Source organism: Vigna angularis, chromosome 11, assembly GCF_016808095.1.
Source record: "Vigna angularis cultivar LongXiaoDou No.4 chromosome 11, ASM1680809v1, whole genome shotgun sequence".
Classification (NCBI taxonomy): domain Eukaryota; kingdom Viridiplantae; phylum Streptophyta; class Magnoliopsida; order Fabales; family Fabaceae; genus Vigna; species Vigna angularis.
In genome coordinates this window covers 26,458,971-26,486,681 of record NC_068980.1, presented here as the reverse complement: position 1 = coordinate 26,486,681, position 27,711 = coordinate 26,458,971, and the positions used below count along the sequence as shown (strand labels likewise).

Here is a 27,711-nt window from a genome sequence, read left to right as displayed (position 1 = left end):
AAACGCTGGAAGAAGAAAATTTGGAGGACGCCAACCTCGTCGAAGCTGAAGTGAAGGCCGAACAGTGAACGTTCGGTTCTAGTTAGTGTATTTAGGATGTCGAGCGGCTGTGAGCGAGCGCTCTTTGGTTGTTTGTAATAGTTTGGACGTTCGGTCAATTTTGTAAACCGTTCGTCCTTATTCTTTTGTAAACGCTCGTTATTTAATGTATGAAAGGCCGTTCGGCCATTTGTTTATTATCTTTTCCCTTTTCTTTTAAAACTGTTTTGGGTTATTAATACGTGTAATTATTCTAAGTATATGGTTGATGACTGTATAATTTTGGGATGTTACATTATTGGTATCAGAGCAGTTTTGTTCTCTTAAGAACGCTGTAGGTTATGAGTGCATTGCGTTTTTGCTGTGTACTTATCGTATGTTTAATAAGTTACTGTTTTAACTATTAAACATTTCTAACGTTCGTTTTCTCTGGTACAGGAAACGATGGCACCTAGACTCCCTCCTCCACCCCAACCTAACGAGCCTGATGCGTCCAACAACGCTAGGTTGTTGGAGACAGTAATAGACCGCTTGCAGCAGCAGAACAATACACTGATGGAACAAAATGCCACCCTAATGCAGCAGAATCAGAGTGCCATGCAGAGTTTGGAAGCTTCACGTGCCAACTCTGAAACCACGCAAAGACAACTAATGGAAATCCTAGCAGCGACTAGGCATCATTCAGGGGCGTCCTCTTCCAACGCTGCCCCGCCTACTGCCGAATGGAGCTTGGAGAGTTTCCTCCAACACCATCCTGCTAAGTTCAGTGGAAAGGGTATCCCAGACGAAGCGGACCAGTGGTTGAGGGATATAGAGAAGATCTTCAACGCCAAACGATGCCCGGATGAGAACAGGTTGGCGTACGCTGAGTATTTACTGACTGGAGAAGCGAGTCATTGGTGGTCGAGCGCTAGAGCTATTCTTACGGACGCGCAACAACCGATCACCTGGGAAGTATTTAGAGGCAAGTTCTATGAGGAGTACTTTCCAGATAGCGTCCGGTTTGCCAAGGAAGTTGAGTTTCTACAATTGGTTCAGGGGAGTATGTCCATTTCCGAGTACACCAATAAGTTCAAGCACTTGGTGAGGTTCAACACTATGGCGACGAGTGAGCAGTGGCAGTGTAGAAAGTTTGAAAATGGACTGAGAAGTGATCTTAAGGTGTTGATCTCCAGTTTGTGCATTCGGTCGTTTCCAGCCATGGTTGAGAGGGCTAAAGTGTTAGAGAAAAATATGGCTGAGGCGGAACAACATAAGAAACAACAGGCGTCGAGAGGACCAGTCATGACGAGACCTAATGTAAATCGGAACAGGACCCCATACGCTCGTCCAGCCCAGTCGAGTGGTTCGCAAGCTGTGGTAGTTGCTGGACAAGCAAATCAACAAGGGCCGGTCAGATGTTTTCAGTGCGGAGGACCTCACTTTAGATCTTCATGCCCTCAGTTGGTTGGAGGGAAATATTGCACTCGTTGTAAAAGAAATGGTCACCTGGAGAACGAGTGTAATATGGGCGGACGTGCAGTGATGAGGCCGCCGAACGCTGGGAGGACTCAGCAAGGAAGAGGTGGAAGAGCCCAAGCTGTGGGGCGAGTATATGCGATCACTGGTGCAGAAGCAGCGAGCTCAGGTACGCTCGTCACTGGTACCTGCTTAGTTCATGGAATTCCTTGCTGTGTGTTGTATGATTCTGGGGCAACACACTCCTTCATCTCGAAGGCGTGCGTTGATAAGTTGGGGTTAACCGAGAGTGAGATGCAGTTCGACTTGGTGGTGTCAACCCCAGCGGCTGGAGAGGTTAGGACGTCTACCATGTGCGTTAGATGTTCTGTTGAAGTAGAGGGGCGTAGATACAAGGTAAACTTAATATGTTTGCCTCTCAAGGAATTAGAAGTGATTCTGGGAATGGATTGGCTGAATACCAATCGCATCCTCATAGATTGTGGGGCTAAGGAGTTGATTTTTCCTGAGGAATGTGAAGAAGAGTTAGGAGTGACGCTCATTCAAATTAAAGAAGATATAATGGAAGGCGCCAGTTGCTTCTTGATCATGACGCATGAAGACCGAGAGCTGGCGGATAAGAGTTTTGAACGTTCGTTCAATAAGTACGCTGAAGGACGAACGGTTGTGGACGAATTCCCGGACGTTTTTCCGGATGAGGTGCCTGGATTGCCTCCCGTTCGTGAAGTTGAATTTACCATAGACTTGGTAACTACGGCAGCTCCTATATCCGTTCAACCGTATAGAATGGCACCTGCTGAATTGGTGGAGCTTAAAAAGCAAATAGAAGAGTTGATGGACAAGAGGTTCATCCGTCCAAGCGTGTCACCTTGGGGAGCGCCCGTGTTATTGGTGAAGAAGAAGGATGGCAGCTCTCGGCTTTGTATTGATTACCGTCAATTGAATAAGCTGACCATCAAGAATAAATATCCACTGCCTCGCATTGACGATTTACTGGACCAGTTGCACGGAGCGAGCGTTTTCTCTAAGATAGACTTGAGGTCAGGCTATCACCAGATTCGGGTCAAGGAAGGAGACATCCAGAAGACAGCCTTCCGTTCGCGTTATGGACATTATGAGTACGTGGTCATGCCGTTCGGTGTGACGAACGCTCCAGCAGTCTTCATGGACTATATGAACCGCATCTTCAGGCCGTATTTGGACAAGTTCGTGGTGGTGTTTATTGATGATATTCTCATCTACTCCAAGAGTTGTGAAGAGCATGAGGAACACTTAAGGGTGGTACTTGGAGTGTTGAGAGAAAAGGAACTGTACGCTAAGTTATCTAAATGTGAATTTTGGATGAAGGAAGTGCAGTTCTTGGGTCACGTTGTGTCCGCGGGTGGAATTTCAGTTGATCCAGCTAAGGTACGAGCGGTTTTGGAATGGGAGAGTCCGCGCTCGGTTACTGAAGTTAGGAGTTTTGTTGGACTGGCGGGCTACTACAGGCGCTTTATAGAAGGATTTTCTAAGATAGTAGCACCGTTGACCCAGCTGACCAGGAAGGATCACCCGTTCGCTTGGACCGATCGGTGTGAATCTAGTTTTCAAGAGCTGAAGCAGAAGTTGACGAGCGCTCCAGTGCTAGTAATTCCGGACACTGCCAAACCTTTCGAAGTGTACTGTGACGCATCTCACCAAGGTTTGGGGTGCGTTCTTATGCAAGAGAAACGAGCAGTGGCGTACGCATCACGGCAGTTGAAGATACATGAGAAGAATTACCCAACGCACGACCTAGAGCTAGCAGCGGTCGTCTTTGCTCTAAAGATTTGGAGACACTACTTGTATGGATCCGTCTTCCAAGTCTTTAGTGATCATAAGAGTCTCAAGTACCTCTTTGATCAAAAGGAGTTGAATATGAGGCAGCGGAGGTGGCTTGAGTTCTTAAAAGATTATGAGTTCGAGTTGCTTTATCACCCTGGTAAAGCGAACGTTGTAGCGGATGCTCTAAGTAGGAAGGCGGTTCATATCTCGGCAATGATGGTTAAAGAGCTAAGTTTGGTGGAGAGTTTCAGAGACCTGAGGTTGCAGTTCGAGTTGGAGCCGAATAGTATTAAATGCTGCACCTTGAGGATATCAAGTGATGTGTTCGACCGAATCTGGAGGAAACAGCGAGAGGACGAGGAATTGGTGAAGATTTTTAGTGCGCTCGGTACGGATCAAACCAAGCATTTTAACGCTGGAACGGACGGCATGTTACGTTACATGGGTCGTACGTGCGTTCCGAATGATGGCGAGCTAAAGAGAATTATCTTAGAAGAAGGTCATCACAGCCGTCTTAGCATGCATCCAGGCATGACTAAGATGTATCAAGACCTTCGACGTTCGTTCTGGTGGCCAGGAATGAAGAGTGATGTCGCACGATTTGTGGCATCATGTTTAACCTGTCAACGTGCTAAAGCGGAGTATCAAAGACCGGGCGGCTTACTACAACCTTTGGATATTCCTGAATGGAAGTGGGACAGCATTTCAATGGACTTCGTGACTCACTTGCCCCGTACGGTCAAGAATCATGATTCTATTTAGGTAGTAGTGGATCGTCTAACAAAGAGTGCTCACTTCCTAGCTGTCAACTTGAAGATGTCCATGACTAACTTGGCCAAGCTCTACATCAAAGAGATCGTTCGTCTACATGGAGTGCCGTCCAGCATCATCTCTGACCGAGACACAAGATTCACCTCTCGGTTTTGGCAATCGTTGCAAAGCGAGCTGGGCAGCAAACTCCAAATGAGTTCAGCGTACCATCCTCAGACGGACGGTCAATCCGAGAGAACAATCCAGACGCTCGAGGACTTGTTGAGGACGTGCGTACTCGATCACATGGGCGTTTGGGATGATGTACTGCCGTTAATAGAGTTCACCTACAACAACAGCTTCCAGTCCAGCATTGGGATGGCTCCTTTCGAAGCACTATACGGACGCAAATGTCGCACGCCACTTTGTTGGTTTCAAGAAGGAGAAAGCATATTGACTGGAACAGAGCTCGTTCAACAAACAACTGATAAGGTGAAATTAATTCAAGAGAGACTGAAGGCATCCAGAAGCAGGCAGAAGTCATACGCAGATAAGAGGAGACGACCACTAGAGTTCAAGGCTGGCGACCATGTTTTTCTCAGGATGAATCCAACTACTGGAGTAGGAAGAGCGTTACGATCAAAGAAATTATCTCCCAAGTTCGTGGGGCCGTACCAGATCACAAGGAAGATTGGACCAGTTGCATACGAAATGGCTTTGCCTCCTCAATTGTCCAACCTTCATCCGGTATTTCATGTCTCCCAACTCCGAAAGTACGTGTCTGACCCCTCGCATATATTGGAACTGGAAGATGTTCGTCTTCGTCAAGACCGAACGCTGGAGATGAAGCCAATTCGCATTGAAGACGAACGCACTAGGTTGCATAAAGGGAAGGACGTTCGTTTGGTGAAAGTGGTGTGGGACGACAAAACTGGTGACTCTACGTGGGAAGTTGAAGATGCCATGAAGGACCTATACCCTCATCTATTCCCTGGTAAGTCTTCAATTTTCGAGGACGAAAATTTTTGTAGATAGGGGGATTGTCACGCCCCATTAATTAACCTGCTCATTCACCTCTCTACTTCCATAAATGCACCTTGCCACGCGTACACCTCCATTTGACACGCACGCCCTTCATTTAAAACGCACTCACGTTCACAATGCATGCATGCTGACAAGTGTCACTTTGGAACGTTCCAAAGCGTTAATGGAATCCAAGTGGCAGCCGGCGAGTGGACGTTCGTCCTGCCTGGGAAGAGAAACTTAATTTCTGGAAAACTCTTCCCCTTCTCTGCACACTTCATCTCCTTCCTCAAACTCTCTGACCTCTAAAATTCTCTACCTTCTCTCTAGAACCTCCATTCTTCTCTCTACCATAACTCACGTTCTCCTTCTCCGATCCAATTTCAGAAATCGTAGAGGAGATCCAGACGTCCTGAGCTTTCCATCAAACCGAACCATTTCCAGTTCTGGTAAGTTCACTTGGACGTTCGTTTCTGGAATCTCTGCAAACTTTGATCCAACTGCATGCATGGGCGTGAACTCAGTTCTTTCGTCTTCTTTTTGTAACTTTTTAGTGGAAGAGTCTAAGAGGAACGTTGAGAATAGAAAGTCACCTTGGACAAGTAGAAACCACTCATCTTAGAACGCGCACTACAATCCGGGTAAGGGAAGCTTGTTAGAATTTAATTCACATGATCTCTGTACTGCATGTGCGTTACGTAATGTTTGAAAGTATGATTTATGATATTTGACTTTTGAGTTTAGGAATATGACTCTGAGATGATATATGAAAATGTTGCATGTATGTACTGGGAATTATATGCTGAGTGTATGAATGGTCTGTTACGTTGTATGTGGATGATTTTGTTGTTTGAATGTTAGTATATGATGTTGATTAAAAGCATGAGAAGCATGGAAAAATACTATGTGAAGATTGATTAAATGCATGAAAGTTATACTGGAAAATGAGTTACTGTAAAAGAAGATTTATATGAAAAGTGCATGAAATTGAACGTTCGTATCGATACGGTCATTGACCGTTCGGTATTATCAGTAAATTCTTGTATTAGTCGGACCCTTTCATTTGGAAAGGACTTCCTTTGAGAACGAACGCCCTCTTATATAGTTTTACGTTGTGCTTTCGGCCAGACGTAAACATCACGAGTGTTGTGTGAGAATTGAGAAGTCTGATAATATTCCTTTGAACTTTTAGTCAAATTATTAAAACATGAACTTTAAATATCTCATCTTATATAAATTCCAATTTCTATGATTTTGAATTCAGCTAAGAGCCTTGACCTAAAAACGTACGTCCTAAGTGGCGTTCGGTCTTAGACCGAACGCTCGTTCAAAAAGGCAAACGATTAGTAGCGCTCGTCCTTATGTCGAGCGTTCGTCTTTGGTAGCGTTCGACCTTATGTCGAGCGTTCGTTCGTGATAGCGCTCGTTCTTTTGTCGAGCGTTCGTCTTTGATAGTGTTCGACCCTTGTCGAGCGTACATCCTTAATAGCGTTCGGCCTCTGTCGAGCGTTAGTCTTTAATAGCGTTCGGCCTTGTCGAGCGTTGATCTCAAATAGCGTTCGTTCTGATCTCAAATAGCGTTCGTCCAAACAGTGAATTAACGTTCGTCTTTTTATGAAAGTGGAACATAGAATGAAAATGTGATGTTGAGGGAAGTATAAAATGTGCGAACCATATATGAATTGATATTATGATTTTGGAATTTGAACGAGCGTTCCAGGGTGGAACGACTCTTGACTGGATATTGATATTTGTTGTATGAACGTGGTAAGCTTAGATGGTGATCCATCCTGATATTCCGTGAGTGCTCGTTCTCAAGTAGAGAGGAGTAGGTCATGCGTGGGAATGGCAGGAGGTCTAGACCATAACTGTAACTTGGCAAAAAGACTAACCTCAGGTGGATACTGATGAGCATTCCAGTTACCCCACCTGAGTGCATGGACGCCTTAGCTACACAGGTTTCATACAGTCCGGACGGTCGGTCTAGTATCAGGATTTTGGTTGAGTTAATGTATGATTTGAATGCATGTGTTACGAATAAATTGATATGTTTGTTATGTATGAACTGTATGTTTGACTTGAATTAAATTCAATAAGCTTACCCTTGCGTTTTCCATTGTGTTGTCCCGTCTATGCATACCCGTCTTGTCGAATGCAATGATCATCCGTGTGGATGTGAGCAGATGGTGAGGCGTTACTTGAAGAAACGCTGGAAGAAGAAAATTTGGAGGACGCCAACCTCGTCGAAGCTGAAGTGAAGGCCGAACAGTGAACGTTCGGTTCTAGTTAGTGTATTTAGGATGTCGAGCGGCTGTGAGCGAGCGCTCTTTGGTTGTTTGTAATAGTTTGGACGTTCGGTCAATTTTGTAAACCGTTCGTCCTTATTCTTTTGTAAACGCTCGTTATTTAATGTATGAAAGGCCGTTCGGCCATTTGTTTATTATCTTTTCCCTTTTCTTTTAAAACTGTTTTGGGTTATTAATACGTGTAATTATTCTAAGTATATGGTTGATGACTGTATAATTTTGGGATGTTACAATTAACATCAATCTTGGATAAAATAATAAAAATATTAGAAATGAACTCAATATCATCAGATTCAACTAGAAATTAGAATAGAATACTAACACTTGAATTTTTATTTATTTTATAAATACTATAATAGAATAATGTTGAAGTTTTTTCTTGTAATTAGTGTAAACTAAATCAAATTGCATGTCATTAAGGTTAAAATGACATGTTTTTATTGTAATTGTGAACTTCATATGACTATATTAAAAGAGAAATGTGTATTTAGATTATTTTTAATTTCGTCTCCAATATAATATCAAACTATTGGATATACAAAAACAAGTAACTTAGTTAATACATAAAGACAATGAAGATTTTTCTTCAAATACACTTTTCAACTAAAGATATTATATTAAATGAGAAATATTTGATGTTATATATAGAGATAAATATGGTTCTAAAAATAAATACTCATTCTTTTTAGATTATGAATTATGAATAGACATTGATTTTCATATATTTAATAGTTTTACATCTCTTAAGCGATGAGGTTGAAAATAATTTCATTACATTATCTTCTCTCAATCTTATGAGAACAAAAATTGTGATGTAAGTTTGAGTTTAGTGGACAATGTTTTTTATATGATGATTGACATTATGATGTTATCTCAACAAACTTGAGATCAAAATATAAGTGTTATCTATCGGAAAAAAAACGGTTCTAAAAGTCTCTTAGTTTAAAGATGAATCTTCGTACTACTTATATCTTAATTGAATGACTTATTTTGATATTTTTAATATTTTCACATTATATAAGAGTCGATGTCAATAATAATTTATATGTATTATTCTTTCTATTAATCTTTCAAGATATTTTTTAAATGAAAAAAAAAACACAAACTTCAAAATAACAATACCTTAGATACCATTGAACTTGAAGTAAAAAAAATATAGATTCTATTAGTTTTAATTTACAAAACATCTATAATAATTTAAGAACATGATTCGTGTACCGGTATAGATTTATACAGGAAAAGAAAATTATGTAATGACTAAAGTTTTATAGAGTAATAGATTTAAGAAGTTAATGACGGTACCTTTTTATTAAGTCAAGGTCTTTGCAAAATGTTAAAAGATGAATAAGGACGTTTTTGTAGCTTTTGTATCAAGTCTTTTTACAAGTCTTTCGTTTTTGTCGTTTTCATTTGTATATATGTTTGTTGTATATATGTTTGTTGCATGTTTTCATTTGCATGTATATACTCATTTGTATATATGGACATGTTAGTTTTCTAAATTAAGATAATATGGCACATGATAATCTATTATTTTCTTATGCAATCCATAGAGATAATAATTTGAGCGGGTTTATTTTTTTATAAAAATAATATCATTTATATATTTTGATCCATATAAATATATTTTATCACCATAGTATATTTACTCGTATAAATTTATATTTTATTTTATAATTTATTTTAATATTATTTTTTTAATTGTTCTTATTGAATTTGATGATAAAGAGGTGCTACACAATTACTATTAACAAAGGTTTAACATAATAATGATTTCCATCCATGAATTTGTATTCTAAGCATGGCTCGAATACTAATATGCCCCTTTGGATTTGAGAGCCTCACAAACCACGTAAGTAACCCACTATCCAACAAGAACTTTTCATTCTAAAATTGTTTATTTTCATTTTTTTTCTTTTGTTTCAATATTTTTGTGTTATATTGATTTATTCAATTCCATAATTATTTTTAAACTTTTTTAAAGTTGTTTCGGTAGATATTTTCAAAAGATATTTTTTAAACTTTTTTAAACTTTTCATTCTAAAAGTTTGGATTTGTTATTTTTTAGTAGCACTCCGTAAGGGGTGTTACAGATTCCGTATAGAGATCATCCCAACTCTAAGTCTACTAGTATCAAATTCAAACAAACTAAGTTTTTATTTACTCTATATTGATTTTCTTCTCCTCTTAGTTTTAGTATTGTTTTGTCATCAATCCTAGTGGATCAATTGAAAAAAAGTGACCATGTCTTTTGGTTTGTGGAGTCAAGGTTCTAAGTCTTCCAAGTTTTGTTCTTCCAAATCCTTGCACAGATCATTGTTCGATCATTCACTTTGTTCGGCCTGGGAGGTTACCTGATAAGGTACTCTGATATCAAAATTAGCAAAGATTTGACAGTCTTAGCAATAAATGTGTATTAAATGCAACCAACCTATCATAATACCTCAAACTTGTATTTATAAATTTCGGAATGAGCTTTGGATTAGTGTTGGCCTAGTTACGGCCCAATTGGTAATGGTCGTGCTTTAGCCTAAGTTAATCATCATCAATCATAATTCTTGTTTAAGGTTGGCCGCTCGGTTCATGTTGTCTGACCGACCGGTCTACCAGATGTTCTTGATTGGTGGGACCGTCTAGTCCTAAGTTGGCCGGACGGTCATATCATACAACTTGATTAAATTTTTGTTATCTTTGGATACCTTAGTCTATGATCCTATGTTTTAAATAAATTTTCTTCTTGGATTTGGAATATTTTCTTTAAGGATGAGAGATTTCAGATAAGGGACTGTATCTTTGGTAGAACTTTGGCAACAACGAAGCGACAACTATGACATATGTGCCCTTGGACGCAGAGGCAGAGAGATCTCGCGAAGATGAAGGTGGAGGGTTGTTAAACTCATTGACAAGTGTACCAAATCGTTCAAGTAATATAAAATGGTAAGACCAAGTATCGTCCTAAGAGACTCGTGTAATACTAGTTAATGGCTATTAACAACTCATATAGACTCAAGATCATCACATTTATTGAAAAACAAGTGCAAAGAAGATAAAATTTCAACTATACAAGTTTGGACTTTGGTGCTTGAAGAGTCTTAAGAATGGAATAGACTAGAAATGATATGAAGTGACATTGCTAAGGTTAGGTTTCACCAATTTACTCTTGTGCATACACAATTTCATCTCCTTTCCATTAAATTACTAAAGTCAATTCACAAAATTACTCTAGCCCTAATCCCTTAGGTGAAAGAGCCTAGCTTTTACCTATTAATCCCTTGATTAATTAACAAGCAAAACCCACATTAAGAACTAGGATCTAAGACAACATGTGAATTCTCTTCCATCCCTAGAATCAATGAACCACAAGGACTCTTGTTTTAGTTCTGGGTTCCATCTTACGTCCCCATAACCCATGAAACCCCAAAATCAAGTCATGAACATCCCCATTACATGCAAACTTTAAGATTGGAAACAAGAATACTAGCAATTGATAAAATAGGCATATATATATATATATATATATATATATATTCAAATCATTCAACAATTACACAAGATTCAAAGGCTACAACTAACCCCAACAAGATGGGTTTGGCTCTCCATTTCCATGGAGAGCCTTTAAGCTTACAATAATGGAAGATGGAAGAAGAAGGAGACCCAAGGAGGAAGAAGAAGATGTTCCCACATGCTCCACTCAGCCTCCAAGAGCTCCAAATAGTGAATTCGCGCCTCCAAGAAACCAAAGACCCAAACCCCTTCGCGTTTTAGGTTTAAATAAACTCAAATTGACACATCAGCGAAGGTCGCGCTCAGCGCCCCTGGAAGGGCTTAACGCCCCTAGAGGGGCGCCTAGGGAGAAATTTTGACAGCAAAATGGCGCTCAGTGCCCTCTGCTAAGGGGCGCTCAGCGCGAGCACACTAGAGATCAGCTTTTGGTAGTTTGTGCAAGTGGTGCTCAGCTCCCCTGAACCAAGGGCCCTCAGCCTATTTTTCGGCACTGCATTTTTTTTCTCTTTTTCTACTGATCTGCTTGCTTCTTGTGGTTGGTTCAACTCTATACATTGTTGGAGATTCTTCCAAACACATTATTAGCTACAAAATAAGGGATTAGAAATGAAATTACATCAAAGTAACCCAAAACACAATTATTATAAAACTAAGATAAAAGAGAGGATTAAGCAAGTTACAGGCTAGAAAAGAATTGATTTTGCTACTAAATTGATGCTTAAATAATGGTAAGAATTAGCATTATCAAGGGTGTGAACAGGTGTGGAGGAGACATGGAACGGGAGAGTGAAGAAAGAAATGTTATGTGTTATGCAAAGAAAAAGTAAGTTAAAAATAAATTTAGATTTAATTGATATAAAATTAAAGTCTTGTTTTATTCGAAAAGACTTAAAATATTAATTTAAATATGGTATACAAATATTAAATCTAGTTATATTTTAACAAATTTAAAATCAAAATTTAAATGTCACAAAATTAAAAAATTTAAAATATAAAATTTTATTTATAAAAATATGACTACATATTTATTAAATATTTATTAAGTCTATTATTTTGAAAACAGATCGATAAATTTAAAATACTGTATTTTAGTAGTGATAATACATTATATATCGTACATTATATTTAAAGTCATATCAGACCTTCAATAATTATAAGCGAATTTAGTGTTATGTTCTATGCATGAAATTGACAGGTAAAGCACACACAAGATTTTTCTTCTCTATTTATATCTACTTCTCGTCTTATATTCTCACGTATTTGAAAAAAGTTTCTATCTAAGATGCCTTATTACGAGAAGGTTTTGATGAAGATGATTTTGCTAATTCTGATTCTCTTATCAATGAAGATGCTTGAGATTAAAAATAAGAACATCTTAAAGAGAAATGCTAAAAATGATTTATATTTAAAACTTATATTATTTTTTATCATAAAAAACCTTTAATTTCATTATTTATATTTCTTTAGTATCAATGTTTAATTTATGTGGATTACTGATTATTCATTTTCAATTTTTTTTTGGGTACCATCAAGTTGGCTTCCTGGGAGGTGGTGATCCCATAGGCCACAACTTTCTTCCTCGTCGTCCTCCAACTCCATAAAAAAAATTATATAATATTGTATTGATTTGGTTTTCATCGTTAACACAAATTATGTTTATGTTTTTCTCTTATTTATATTAATAATCATACTGTACAATATGGAAGAAATATAGAATAGAATTATGGTTGTAATGGATTAGATCTACTCCGCTGTTATTATGTGATCTATGATCTTATACTTCAAATTTTAAAAACATGAACCAATTTATTTAATAAATATATGAAACAAAAATTAATATAAATTTTAATTTTAATTTACTAAAATAATATAACATGATAAATGATAAAAAAAAATGGGAAATGTTCAAAAAAGTATGAACACATCTTAAAAATTAAATCATACTTTATGAATTAATTACACTTTGTACATTTTGTCAACAGCTTTTGATATTAGTCTTCGCATTGTCGTTTTAGATATTGTTAATTAAGTTCCTTTTCTTGTTGCTTTTTTTTCTTCTTTGGACTGCAAGAATATAAAATTGCACTGGTGGACATTAATATAATAGGAAGAAAATATAAAATTGAAATCTGATTCACTATAAGTGAAGAAAATTGAATTTAGTTCTCTTGTAAAGGATTCATTTATACTTAAAAGTTCAAAAATTCATTTAGCAGTATGAAACATCACTCCCTCAAAACTCACTCATATTTAAGTTCTTTATTATCAAGAAAAAAAAAACAGTCCATCTCTTTTAAGTAAAAGCTGTAACTTACCATGGAAACTAGGTTTCTTAAATTTAAATCATATATATATATATATATATATATATATATATATATATATATATATATATATATATATATATATATATTATTGTATGAAGTAAATAGCCAGTTATAATAATTACTGACATTTTTTTTTTCAAATAATTAAAGATGTGTATAATATTTATTAATTGACACATATATTTATTAAAGAAAAGTTAACGTAAAACATATTTAATTATCTCAATAATTAATAAAATTCAATTAAAATTAAGGAGATTAACTTTTTTTTTATTGTATTAAGAATAAAATATGCTAATATTTTCATTGTTCAGACAAATAATGGTCACTTTTCACTCTGATTTATAACTAATAATCATGCACAAACAAAGGGGAAGAAAGATAAAGTAGAATTATGGTTGTGACGGATTAGATTTACTCCGCTGTTAATCTATAATATGTATTAGTATATAATAGGATATTTTATTTGGTATATTGTCTTAATCTATAAGAATATGTAGTGTTAATTATAATAGTAAAAGATAAATATAAATAGGTGTACACAGCTATTTTTGTACAAATGGTAATTTTTCTTTACTACTTTCTTTTTTTATGTTGTAATTTTAAGACATTATTAAGAGTAAATAAAAAACCCTTTTATCTTACATATGGCTTTATTGTCAACAAATGATAGTCAAACAATGCAGCCTAATAATGGAGTCAATAATTGTAACGAAAATCAAACCTACTTAACTCATATCCATAGTTAAGAAGCATTTAAACGTGCTAATTGGCATTTAAAATGTAATAAACCTTGAATTGCGCTTTTTTTAGTTTTGGATGATAAATATATTATTCTAAACTGCCTAAACTTGTTGAATTATAAAGAATTGACTATTCTATGTGAAGAGAATTAGACACATTTTGTTGAAGGAGAATCGATTATCCTGTTATTAGTGGTGAAAAATTAGTTTTGACACATTTTGTTGAAGGAGAATTGGTTCTACATATGTTCAATGGTGAAGAGAATTAATTCTCCAACGTTGTCATGCTATCCAAAATGTTGACTACGTTGTTCATAGATAACCTCAACCTCCTCTTCCAAACTCCTAACAAACCCCACTAATTCCTCCTCCTATCTCATTTCCCGCTCTTATTACCGTAGTGCTCCTCTCACCCAATTCATTCTCCTTCATCCTTCAAGAAATTCACTTTCAACTTCCTCACTTACATCCTTATCTACATCTTGTAACTCAAAATCATGTACATCATGTATCTCAAAATCATGTACATCATTAGTATTACCATCACCATCACCAACTACATCTTCCACCCCTTTTGCAGCACCACTCTCATCCACCTCTTTTGCACCTTCAACATCACCACCACTCTTCTTTGCCTCTTTTTCACCATCACCCTCCTCCATTTCTCTTGCACCATCACCTCCTCCATTTCTCTTGGAACTTCACCATTACAATCTTGTCCACCATCACCCTCTTCCACCTCTTTTGCAACTTCAACATGACCATTACCTTCCACCTCACAACCCTCCTCCACTCCTTTTTTACCATCATGATCCACCTTCCCACCTTCATTTTCCTTTAACTCACCCCAATCAATCAATTTTATTATCTCTGGTTCCATGGTATCATGAACTACATATAGATGAACTACATCATTTAACGTGGCTATGTTAAGCATATGCATTACACCACGGTTATTAGTCAATAGTTCTAACCTATCTTCTAACACTGATTGACCTCCTAAAGAGTATCAAAGCTCCTTCTCATCTATATGTCCTAAGTCTTTTACTGAAGCTAAGATCCCAAAATAGTTCCACATGTCTGGATCACAAAACCATTCTACTGTTTTCCATCAAATTTCAATTTTTCATTTTCATCCCTTACAAAGTGTCCAGTATGGTGGACCACTACTTGAATATATTCCTCATCCATTTTATATTATATATATCTCACAAAGTCTTTGCAACGATACATTATGCCCAGAAAATATTATTATTATTACATTCCCTACCACTCAAACACGCAAATGGGGGATAAATTAATGTCTCCACCACCGAAACAGTCAAACATGGGACCACTGGTTCTACACAATTGAAAAAGAAATAAGGAACCACAACATCTACACTTATACACATTTCAAAAGCCAATATCGGGACTACACTGCATAAAACATTGCAAATAAATACTCATACCATAACGCAAAACCCCATTTCCCATTTTCCATCCCTAAAATGAAAACGCAACAGAAAACGAAGCACGAAATCAAACTAACCTCAACTACCATGAATGTTCAGTACGTCTTTCAAAAGTCTAAGGTATTCGTCTTCTTTTTGATTCGCATTCAAATGTCTTCACGATGTTTGTCTCCTGTTCGAATCTGAAATCCCTAATTCCCTTTTGAAATCTCTCTTTCTCTAAACCCTATTCAGTTCACAAATCTTTAATCTGAACTGCAGAAAATCCCTAATATGTTATTTTAACTACAATGACCAAATACATAACGCCATGGAAAAATCTAATAGACCATCTTAATTTAAATATTAATTTCACATAATAAAATCATTAACATTAGCATATTTATTATGCAACACGTCAGCATCTCTTGACGTTGGTTTTGACCACTTAACGGAAATGGCTTAATTGTTATGATTTTACAAAATTTAAGAACCAATCGAAACCGTTTTAAACAAGAGGATCCACGTAAAATGGCTTAATTGTTATGATTTTATAAAATTTAAGAACCAATCGAAACCGTTTTAAACAAGAGGATCCACGTAAAATTCTTCAACAAATATGAGGACTGTCTGAGGATTTAAACCTAATATTAATAATTATTATTATACTATTACTAATAATAATAATAAAATAATAGCTATAATTATAAAAATAATTAAAATGTTAATAATAATACTTTATGTTAATAAAAATAATAATAAATAATTGATATCAAAGCGAAATTTGGTTATTAATAATTATTATTATACTATTACTAATAATAATAATAAAATAATAGCTATAATTATAAAAATAATTAAAATGTTAATAATAATACTTTATGTTAATAAAAATAATAATAAATAATTGATATCAAAGCGAAATTTGGTTATCGTCAAATTTTCTTCATTGAAACACTTTTTATTATTATTTGCATCAATCATAGACTTCTAAATTTTCTTTTTATCTCCTTATACGTACTATCTAGTGTAGTTTTCTTAAACGAAACAATTTCACTTTCATCTCTCTTTTCTCTCCAATCTATTTCTATTTTTATCATTTTATCTATTATCCAATCCAATCGTGTCTTTTCTCATGCATGAATATTATGGGCACACATACTTGTAATGTTATGAACTGCATGCGTAAATAGTGTATTATTTTTCACTGATCAATTATCAATTTTGTTAACTTCAATCTTACAATTAATATTAAGGATAAAATAGTATAAGAAATTTGAAATAAATGAAATAGACAACTTACTTTTTATTTTAGAAAATGTTTTTCGTAATTAACGATCCTACTTCCACTACAAAAAGTTAGATTTTTACCGGGGGTTATTTTTTCCGTTTCCGGCGGTTTTAACCCCCAGAAAATATGTTACCCGCGGTTACGAAGTAATTACCGGCGGTTTTTTAAAAAACCGCCGCAATTAGCGGGGGTTTTGAAAAACCGCCGGTAATAGTGGGGGTTTTACTAAAACCGCCAGTAGTAGTGGAGGTTTCAATAAAACCGCCGGCAATAACCGGGGTTAAGCAAAACCGCCGGTAATTTGTGAGGGTTTATGAAAACCGCCGGTACTTTTGAGGGTTTTTCAAAACCGCCGGAAATATAAATAATTTAATTTTTTTATTATTCAAATTACTTGATTATCATTAATAAACCAAAATTAAATAATATGAAACCAAAATTAAATGTAAACATTAAATATAAACCAAAATATTATTATATAAATTGTAAACATTAGAAATACAATTAATGTTTCTTAAAAATTAAAATTAACATGTTATGAATAATAATTATAGTTTCTTCATTATTTTCATCATTTGGTACTTCTTCATTTTATCCATCATTTGCTACTTCTTCATTTTATCCATCATTTGCTACTTCTTCATTTTATCCATCATTTGATATGCTTCCTTTTTCAAATACCTACAGTATAAAACAATAATTAGTTAATAATATTTTAAAAAAATTATTAGACGAATTTAAGAACTATTGATGGTTGAAAAATATTAAAATATGATATAATAGAAACTAAATCCAAGTATATCTTTAACCAAAACTGAAAAGCCAAAAGCGCCATATTCATATATTTCACTGCCCTTAAAATTCCCAAGTTCACTACAAAAAATTAGATTTTTACCGGGGGTTATTTTTTCCGTTTCCGGCGGTTTTAACCCCCGGAAAATATGTTACCCGCGGTTAGGAAAACCGTTGGGAAAACCTGCGTCGCTAAGTAATTACCGGCGGTTTTTTTAAAAACCGCCGCAATTAGCGGGGGTTTTGAAAAACCGCCGGTAGTAGTGGGGGTTTTTAAAAAAACCGCCGGTAATTTTGAGGGTTTATGAAAACCGCCGGTACTTTTGAGGGTTTTCCAAAACCGCCGGAAATGTAAATAATTTAATTTTTTTTATTATTCAAATGACTTGATTATCATTAATAAACCAAAATTAAATAATATGAAACCAAAATTAAATGTAAACATTAAATATAAACCAAAATATTATTATATAAATTGTAAACATTAGAAATACAATTAATGTTTCTTAAAATTTAAAATTAACATGTTATGAATAATAATTATAGTTTTGTACTTCTTCAATTGTCTTCATCATTTGATACTTTTTCATTGTCTTCGTCATTTGGTACTTCTTCATTTTTTCCATCATTTGATATGCTTCCTTTTTCAAATACCTAAAATATAAAACAATAATTAGTTAATATTTTAAAACGCAGCTTCAATATCTAATGATGAATATAAAAGAATGAACTCATTTGGCTTACCTTGACAGAGAAGTATGCCCACACATTTGGCTTGCTTTTAAAGCTAAGCTCCTGCACAAATACTTGAACTTAGTACATGTTACAAGATGAATGAAGCAACAGATGATATTGATGTTGGACTTGGTAGTTAACCTGCACTTTGCCACTCGTAGGCTTAAAGCCATCATCGGGGTCCTCACTAGTCACTCGCACAGCCACACAATGACCTTTTGGCTTTGTGGATTGTGCTTTGTCAAAATCAAAAGGGGTAGCTAAAGCTGAAGTTTTTCTCCAAGCATCATATCCCCCACCATGCTCCACCCCATAGAAACGCCTTATCTCTATTAAAGGAGACACATGAAATACATGTAAGAAATTAAATAATAGAAAATAGGAAAGCAAATATCAGTAAAGAATAATTTAAACTATTCATTGGGTCTCAACCGTTTCCTCATTTTAAGTTTAAGTCTATACGAGAAAATTGTAATTTTTAGTCCCTAATAAAATTTTGAAGAAAATTAAACAATGCAAGGCTTAGTAGCAGATTTACACTGCAAGAAAAATCTCTAGTTTTGGGTACAAGGCAAAAACTTATCTTTTATACAAATGTAGGGACTAGTACTTAATATTCTCTCATGTAGGGAATAAATTTAAAGCTGGTACAACTATAATGAAGTACCAACTCTGATCTAGACACCAGACACAAACTAACATGGACATCAGGATATGGCTAATGTCCAAAGTATAGGACACATCTAATATTTATTTTAATATAACAAAAATCTCAAATGAAAATGAAAATTTATATGATTCACACTAAAAACAAATTTGTAAAGTTATAGTTTTTCGATAATAATGGCTCTCAATTAAATTTTTGGAAACATACATCTTAAAAGTTAGAATAACTAGTTAAGCCTTATGAAAACAAACAAATTTAGGCTTCTAAGTTCTAAGAATCTTCCTCTAAAACAAAAATAATGGTTGTTCCAAGTCGAGAGGGATATCAGATTCTCCAGAACCAAGTCAGAAAAAAAAAGGAAATACTCCTTCAAATGTGAGCATATGATTCCCACTTTTACCTGGCAAACGAATAAAAATGCATATTGGGTTAAAATTTGAAGGATCAATTCTGGAACCTAATGCAGTTTAGAAATTGATATTTTCACATAACTTTTTTTACATATCTAAATGTTAAAAATGTTTTGATCTATATGCAATTCCTGCACAGGAAACCCATGATGTGTGTGGAAAAAAGGTTGTGCATGGAAATAAAAGTAGACTATTTCCGAAGTTTTATTACTGCTGTGGAACTCAAATGGAAAGTACTATCTGAGAATGGAAAATGGAACTAGAAAATGGGGTCCACTGGTGAACAAAAGTAAGAAAGAATAATATCTAATTTTCAGGTCACCGCACAAGGATTAAGTTGGGTTTTCTATTGGTTCTATCCAAGATTCCATTGGATTACCAGCTCCCCTCCAGCTCTCATATAAATACCAGTTTCAGCATGATTTCCACTGAAGAGAAGTGTGTATAGGAGAAACAAGACAAGCACAACAAGCATTCAGAAATTATCTTATTTGTTAGTTCCAGGGCTTGTAACAATTAATCTTGAAAGTGATCAAGAGAATCAAGAGAAATATCATATCATATCATATACCAGGAAATACAATAAAGAGAAATATCATATCATATCCCAGGAAATACAATATAGAGAAATATCATATCCCAGGAAATACATGTTCAAGTATAATTCTAAAGGACCATCACCTCAAATTCTCTATCAGCATCACTATCCTTAGGTTCATATTACTGATATAATTAATGTACATTTTAAAATAAAATACTGACTGATGTTAAAAAAAAATATTCTTTAAAACAAACTTTTGAAAAGACAGAAACCAAGTGATGCAAAGAGAAGAAGGCTATGGAATTATTAATGGGGTAGATGTAGATGAAGTTCAAACCTTAAGATTAAGCTCGTTATACAGGGCCTTTACTTTAACATCATTTCTGGCTTTTATCAAGCGAAGCAGAACTTGTTCTGCAGAAGCTCTCGGGTGTTGCTTCTCATAAAGTTATGCCAACTCCTTCTTTGATATCTTTATCTTCACTTTCCCACTGGCATCAGGAAAAACTCTCAGTCTTTTTTTAAACTACCATTGTAAAATGAGATTAACCACATGGTTTGAACACAACCTGTTTGTCAATATGTCTTGCATAATAATAATTAGTATACCTTAGCTCTTTTTATCTGATAAGCATTATTATTCAATACCTTAGCTCTTTTTATCTAATAAGAATTACTATTCAATACCGTGATTGATGTTGAGCTGCAAAAAACAAAACCAAGTTTATGAATTCATTCATACTCTAAAATATATGGAAGAATGTAAAAAAAAAAAATTAGAATGCTCAACAAGGAAGCCATGACAGAGGATATCACAAAAGGAACAAGGTTTTCTTTTCTCTCTGTCTCCATTACCAAATATATATCCTTTTCACCATCACATTATACTCAAATCAAATTTAAATTTACTAGCACAAGAAAGGGAGGATGAAAACCCTATGTTGCATCGCACGACGATTACTCTGACCGATACCGAATGCGGTGACACGCCTCGCTAGATCCTTCATAGGGAACCAGATTTGGGAAGAATGAAGAAGGAAGAGCAAAACCCCTCCCACCAGATGAAAAAATCGAATGAAGAAAGGGAGGGAGCTCACAACGATGCCGGTCAGGCCAGAAGCAACTACTGTCGTCGATGAAGGAGAGCTGGATGACGACAGCTTCAACCGTTTGACGAAGGTGCAGAAGAAGAAGAAGGAGTGGAGAGTGGAGCTGGCCGCACCAGTACCGTCGCCACCATGCTCGCAGTGATTCTGGTCAAGAAGAAGATGAAACATGGGCACGGTGTGAGAATGAAAGTTATTTTCGAGAAAGACGAAATGTAAATTATGAGCGCGGCAAAACGAAAAAATACTTTTATGGCAGTTTCTTATTAAACCATGGAATTTATTTTATTAAAAAAAATTACAATTTATCTGCGGTTTTCGACAAAAACCGTAGGAATTAAGAGAGGTTTTCAAAACCCCCAGTAATAAACCCCTTCTAAAATACGTTAATTTTGTAGTGGTTACTCATGCAAGACGTGTAACACATGTCTACAAGCTAAATTAAAAAAAAAATCATAATAACTCACTTTTTTAAAGTTTAAACAAGCAGGGCCCTTATTATTAAATCTCATTAAATTTTTAAATTAAAGTAATTGAATACATGATGATTACCAATATATGTTTACTATGAGACATTTTTTGAAAAAAAAAATATTACAAAATTGTTATTATTCAATTATAAATTTTCAAAGCAATTCTAAAACACGTGTAATCATTCTAAAATGACAGAATAAAATACACACAAAATAAGAAACAAGCAAAAAAATTGAAGCATAAAAGCATAAATCAAATAACTCTAAAGGTTAATAGTTCAGATGACCAGCTGATGTAGTAGTAGTACTTGAGCGAAAATCAATCCTAAATATAATGCTATTCAGAATATAATAGCAGAGTTTCAGTTTTCTTTTCTCCCTAGTCTAGACCCCATTCAAACATATTCTGTTATGCTCTTATTTGTCAACTACATCTTCTAAAAACCTCAGCCCAATACCATCACATTTCATAGAGATCAGTGCTCAACCATGTCACCAGTTATCAGATCAGGCATCAACACAAAATTCCACAGTGACTATTACAAACATAATTCTACATCTTACCTTTGTCCGGTTTTGAGGGCACTTTTCATCTTTAGGAGGCAATGGTTCTATTGCAGCCCTTTCAAGTAGCAGTAAAACATAATCCACCAGTACAAACATGTCTTTCTCAACATGAACAATTGGTGCTGGTATTTCTTCAGCATCCAGCCATTTCACTTTAGCTTTTTGGTTTTTAGTCTGGCCTTCAAGAGCCTTCAATCCACTATGCAAGGAGTCCATTACCAAAGTAGAAGTGACCTCTTTCTCAATTAAGAAATGCTTTACAACTACTTTCAAAATTATATCTGTCTTCTCCCTAGACATGTGGCGCTTAGAAGTCTGGTCAATTTTCCCCCAGAAAGAAAAGAAGCTGCATGCATTTTAATATTTGATCAGAACAAAATACGACACCAGAACCCAAACGTCTGAGATACGTGGGAATTGATGATAATACATAATATCAAATAGGAAAACAATATGCATTCCAATAAAAAGAAAATATCAAATCATATTTAATTTCAAATAGGATGTAAAACATACATTTCAAGATACACATGAAATAGACATACTGCCTGAAGTAAGCTATAATACATCAAAACCACAATAACCTATTTCATTTGACAATGACATTCATTCCTCTTCTGTATCTTTTTTACAATATGGCTAACATTTTTTCTACTTTCCAGATTGAACGGGAATTAAATCAAATTTTTCAGTACAAGTGTTAAACTATTTATTGATCTGCAAGTGTGAAAAAGAATAAAAATCATCCATCCAAATAATTACAGTAGCAAATTACAGTAGCAAATACTTACCTCGTGAAGCTCTAAAAGCTTATCTCTGATATATTACACACGCTCACGAACCTCAAGACGTGAATCTCCGGTCTATAAAACAAAAACTACTAAGATACAGATCTCTATGTAAGGTCCACACTGGAATAAGTAATTGAATTCAAATATGAAGATAAGGAAGCATTCCTTAAGAATCTAAGTTATTTTGTGCATTATAACAAGAAGATGCTTGTTCTGTTTCTAGATAGTATTTAATCTATTCATTTTGAAAAATGACCTTTAATCGTGTATGCTTCTAAATTTTGTACCAAAATATCAAACTTCTTGAACTTATATTTCTGTTTCACGCTTCTAATTCTCTCTCTGTTGGCTCTGCTCTGAAATCAATGTTTTTTAAAACTGGACTTCCTGATGTCTTTCTCTTGAATCAGGATTATAGAAATCGCGATTCAACACGAGCTTACGTTCCTAGTACCTAACATACCTAACATAGAAAGAAAAACAAGAACTCTAAAACATATATGCATTCCAACCAAGACCATACATCACAACATGCTCAATATAACACAAAAATCAATCAATTTAACCATAACGATTTACATGATATTATAACCACTAAATTTGAATGGAATGAGGTTTCCCAATTTCTAGGGTTTTGGAAAGAGTATAGGACGATGGAAAAGAGAATTTAGATGAGGCTAAGAGGACGAGAGAATTAGGAATTGCAAAAGGAGAGAACTTAACTGTGACGGACGAAGCTCATGCAACAATGGCGGACAATGAATGAAGAGTCAGACGATGGACGCGACTCAGTCGGACGATGAGAACTCAGGCCAGTGTAGTGAACGACAAAGAACGGTGTCAAACAGCAGCTTTGCGGTGAACCATGAGGAAGAGGCGTGCCAAAGTGTATATGAGATTAGAGAAATTAGGAAGATGAAAATGTGCGCGTGGAAGGCCAAATTAGGGGAAAAAAACAATTATTTTGCTCTTTCCAGCTCTTCCTTCCCAAAGGGCCGAATTTTTTTTTTTTTTTTTAAAAATTCATAACTTAACTATGGTTTTTATAAAAACTGCCTGAACTTGTTGGAGGTTTTCAAAACCGCCAAAAATAAACCTCCCTTAAAATACATTATTTTGGTAGTGTTCTATATTTAAGTCATTAATATTAAAAAAACATAAGTCTTAAAAGTCATGATAGCTAGTTGTTACTTCTTACCCACTTTCTAGTTTATCTCAAATATAATGCATGTTTGTTACAATGCATAACCCTAAATTACATTATAAAGCATATTGTACATGCTATAATTATACTGTCTATACTTAAACGGCGTGTTTAATATTAATTATTTGGTAACCTCGTTAATAGACTTATTTACTATAATGGAGTCATTACAATAAATCTAATTCATTTTCTGTCCAAATATAGTAAAATCGATTATATTTAAAATTTAAATTTATTTAAGTACATTAAATTTAAATATATTTAAGTATATTTAAATATATTTTACGTCATTTTAATTATGATAATGTTAGTAGTACGTCATTTTAATTGTGTGTAATCTGAAATACAATAATACAATTCGAAAGTTTTTTTTTTCTGAATTATATAATTTAAATTATTTTTTTAATCTGAAAATAAAAAAACTTTAGAAAAAAAATGAAAAAAAAAATGTTACGGGCTGAAAAAGAAAGTTATGGAGGTACGAAAAAAAGTGTCTTTCCTTTTGCAGCTCTCAGTTTCCTTCATGCACCTCCAATTTTTAAATACCTAAATTACCTTTCTTTCTGAGTAACTAAAAGGAAATGTTCTCTCTCCTATAATTACCCACCCACGTTTACTCTTATACTTTCTTTTTTCTAACTAAGTGTTGCACATTCCTTTAAATTTCTTCGTTTGCATTTGTTTATAAATATTTATTATAGTGTAAAAGAACATAGAAATTGAGATCTAAGATATAAGACCAAAGATTTAGAAAAATAGGATCTAATTAAGGGTTTCATTAAAATTTTGAAAGGTGGAAGGTTTCTTCAGATTTTAAAATCTGATTCAGAGATTACTGAATTTGAACTAACTACCAAATTTTTGAAATCTGATAAACCTCACTCTTTAATCTAATTTCAAAATTCGGTATAATATATATATATATATATATATATTATTGTTATTTTTACTTTTTATATTTTTTTATTTAATTTAATTTTGATATCTTTATTTATTGTGTTTTATTGTTTAGGATGTATGCTTTTTAATTTTTTAAAATTATTTATTTAATTATTTATTTTAATTACTGTTTATATTTTACTTTTAACGATTATGGTTTTGTTATTTTTTTTAATTTAATTTATTTTGTGTGTTTTTTTATGGTTTCCGATATATGTAACTTCTTATAAAGTGTACCAATTTTAATTGATAAAAAAATCTCTATTCATAAGATATATTTTAAATACAGTGATGTTTTAATTATTTTTATTTTTAATTTAAAATAAAAAATAAAAAAATTAGAAATTATTCAATATATTTAATTTTAAAATTTAGATTATAAAAGTATTTTTATCAACTAGAATTTAATACTTTAAGATGTTACATAAAATATATTTTAAATACAACGATATTTTAATTATTTTTATTTTTAATTTAAAATAAAAAATAAAAGAACTAGAAATTATTCAATATATTTAACTTTAAAATTTAAAATCTATAATACATAAAAGTATTTTTATCAACAAAATTAATTTAATACTTTTAAGAAGTTACATAGAAACCATATAATACATATATATTTCTATATATATATATATAAAGGTTAATTCTATCATTTCAATAAAACGTGAAAGGGCAAGAAGAAAATTTAGAAATGAAAGCTCCAAAAAAACATAAATGTCTAGAGTTAGGCAAGTGGGACTAATCCATTCACCTTTTTTTTTTCTCTCAAATAAAAATGTAATTTGAGGGATTAATTTATTTTATTATGTTGTTTTAAAGATTTGCAAATTAAAATTAGATTATTGACTGTAATTGAATAACTCACATGTAAAATAATTAACTGTCCTAAGTTATCAAGTTATATATATATCAACTAACTTTTTAAAATTTTATAAAGCATCTACTTAATTAAATATATATATATATATATATATATATATATATATATATATATATTTAAAAGATTTAAAAATGACTAAATATTATAAAAAAATGTAAATCGAAGTTCTGAAAGGATGGTAAAGGCTCTCAATCCACTAATTATGGCGGCTGAATCCAACTTAGACTCATTTTTGGCCACACAATAAAGTGACACATTTTTCACACTTGAAAAGAATTAAGTTAAGGAAAAAAAGTTAAAATATTTTTAAATCAATTACAATAGTTAACAAGTTATAAAAACTAATATAAAATTTTGTACTAAATAACTAATATTTAATATAATTTAAATTTATAGAAATCTACCTTTTCATTTAAAAATATCTATAGAAAAAAATATATTCATAAATAGTTAATGAAGAGTGATGATAAATAGACATCTGAATTTGTAAAATAGTCTCATTCAGCACTAAAATATAGTATTTTATTTTAAAATATACATTAATTTAGAAAAAATATCTATAAAAATAAAAATATTAACTTTTAATAGGTGTTTTATAAGTGTAGAAAAATTGAGAGTGTCCAGTAACATTTTCTAATATTAAATTCGAACATTGAGAATACAAAAGTATAATTAAAAAAATATTACTAAAAGTTATTAACGAAATTATAGAATGAAAATTAATAATTATAAAATAAAAATGTATAGAAAAAGATATTAAAAACAGCTTTTGTGAAGACCCCACGTGTTGAATCCGCAGCTTCTGCAGATCCACATATATTTTATCTTCTCTGCAACAAAACTGAGCTAAACTGGTTACAAAAATCATTGCTAGTTCCAATGTATCTGTTCATAGATATTTTTGTGGTCTTCAATCATTGCAATTATTATTTTTATTCAATTAAAGAAATCATCAATTATTAAAATATCTTTGTATCATGATATAAATTATCTACCATTTATAAGTTATGATATATATTTTTTTATAAATTTTAATTATAATATATTTTCAAATATTTAAGTATTATACAATTTATCAATGTAAAATCAATATTTTTAATACTAGCCAATATCATGAGTATTAATGTTATGAGATTATCACATATTACTAGCAAGCTTCTCCAATACCATATATGTCAAATGTTTTTCTAATATTTTTCATAATTTCATTATGTTGGTTTAAATCACATAAATGAATAAAAATATTGTATTCATAACAATTATAAAGGATATAGACTATATTATGATGATTACACATATCTTGTTTTTATATAATATTTACAGATGCATTTTGATTTTCCACAAAGATATGTAAACACACATTCTTAATTTCCACAAAATTAAAAAATCACACATCATAAAAATATAAAAGTCTAAGACATATTCTAGAATACTCATGTTGAATACGACCCATAACAAATACATGTTATTGGTTTATTACACATACACTCCATAGAATCTAATACACAATCCTCCTTATTTGAGTGATGGTACTTGTCACAATATTAGTCACTGTTTTAATATCCAAATGAATTAAGACAAGATTTTCCTTTAATTATTTACTTTAATATAAATCTCTCATAATTTTATTGGTTTTGAACCTTCAATATAGTGTAAAAAATTAACACAGTCTAGCAATAACACGAAATAATTCTTATTCAAATAATCAACCACAAAACTAAAGGGTTTATATATACCACATGAATTAATTACAAATGCATAAAATAGTATCATGTTAACTATTCAAATATATCCTTTCACTTGTATATTTCTAATATAATATTTTCTCATTTCTAACATTTTAATTCATCCATAAGTAATGAATGTTTTTCATAATATCTCAAACACTTCTCAATATCTTAATCACACCAATTATGAGTTTAGGTA

At 33.2% G+C, this 27,711-nt stretch overlaps 2 protein-coding genes across 9 annotated transcripts; one reads left to right on the top strand and one right to left on the bottom strand.

The window, feature by feature from the left end:
• The first annotated feature begins 483 nt into the window (after positions 1-483).
• LOC128194681 (uncharacterized) lies at positions 484-4,062 on the top strand. The gene is made up of 5 exons (XM_052870247.1): positions 484-1,806; positions 1,921-2,379; positions 2,500-3,339; positions 3,403-3,799; positions 3,878-4,062. Exons 1-5 carry the CDS (start codon positions 484-486, stop codon positions 4,060-4,062), a joined length of 3,204 nt encoding a protein of 1,067 aa, XP_052726207.1.
• A 13,932-nt stretch (positions 4,063-17,994) lies between these two features.
• On the bottom strand, positions 17,995-23,774 carry LOC128194845 (uncharacterized). 8 transcript variants are annotated; one of them, XR_008246289.1, is made up of 9 exons: positions 23,483-23,774; positions 22,760-22,831; positions 21,966-22,314; positions 20,758-21,075; positions 20,510-20,525; positions 20,160-20,313; positions 18,346-18,533; positions 18,214-18,264; positions 17,995-18,123 (listed from the first exon to the last, which is right to left on the bottom strand). XR_008246289.1 is itself a non-coding variant. In XM_052871325.1 (4 exons), exons 3-4 carry the CDS (start codon positions 22,266-22,268, stop codon positions 20,731-20,733), a joined length of 648 nt encoding a protein of 215 aa, XP_052727285.1. In that variant the 5' UTR covers positions 22,269-22,314; positions 22,760-22,831; positions 23,483-23,774; the 3' UTR covers positions 20,667-20,730. The 8 variants fall into 8 exon arrangements, 1 of the variants encoding a protein (XP_052727285.1); XR_008246292.1 differs by lacking the exon at positions 20,510-20,525 and having other exon boundaries at positions 22,760-22,845; XR_008246288.1 differs by lacking the exon at positions 20,510-20,525.
• Between the last annotated feature and the right edge of the window lie 3,937 nt (positions 23,775-27,711).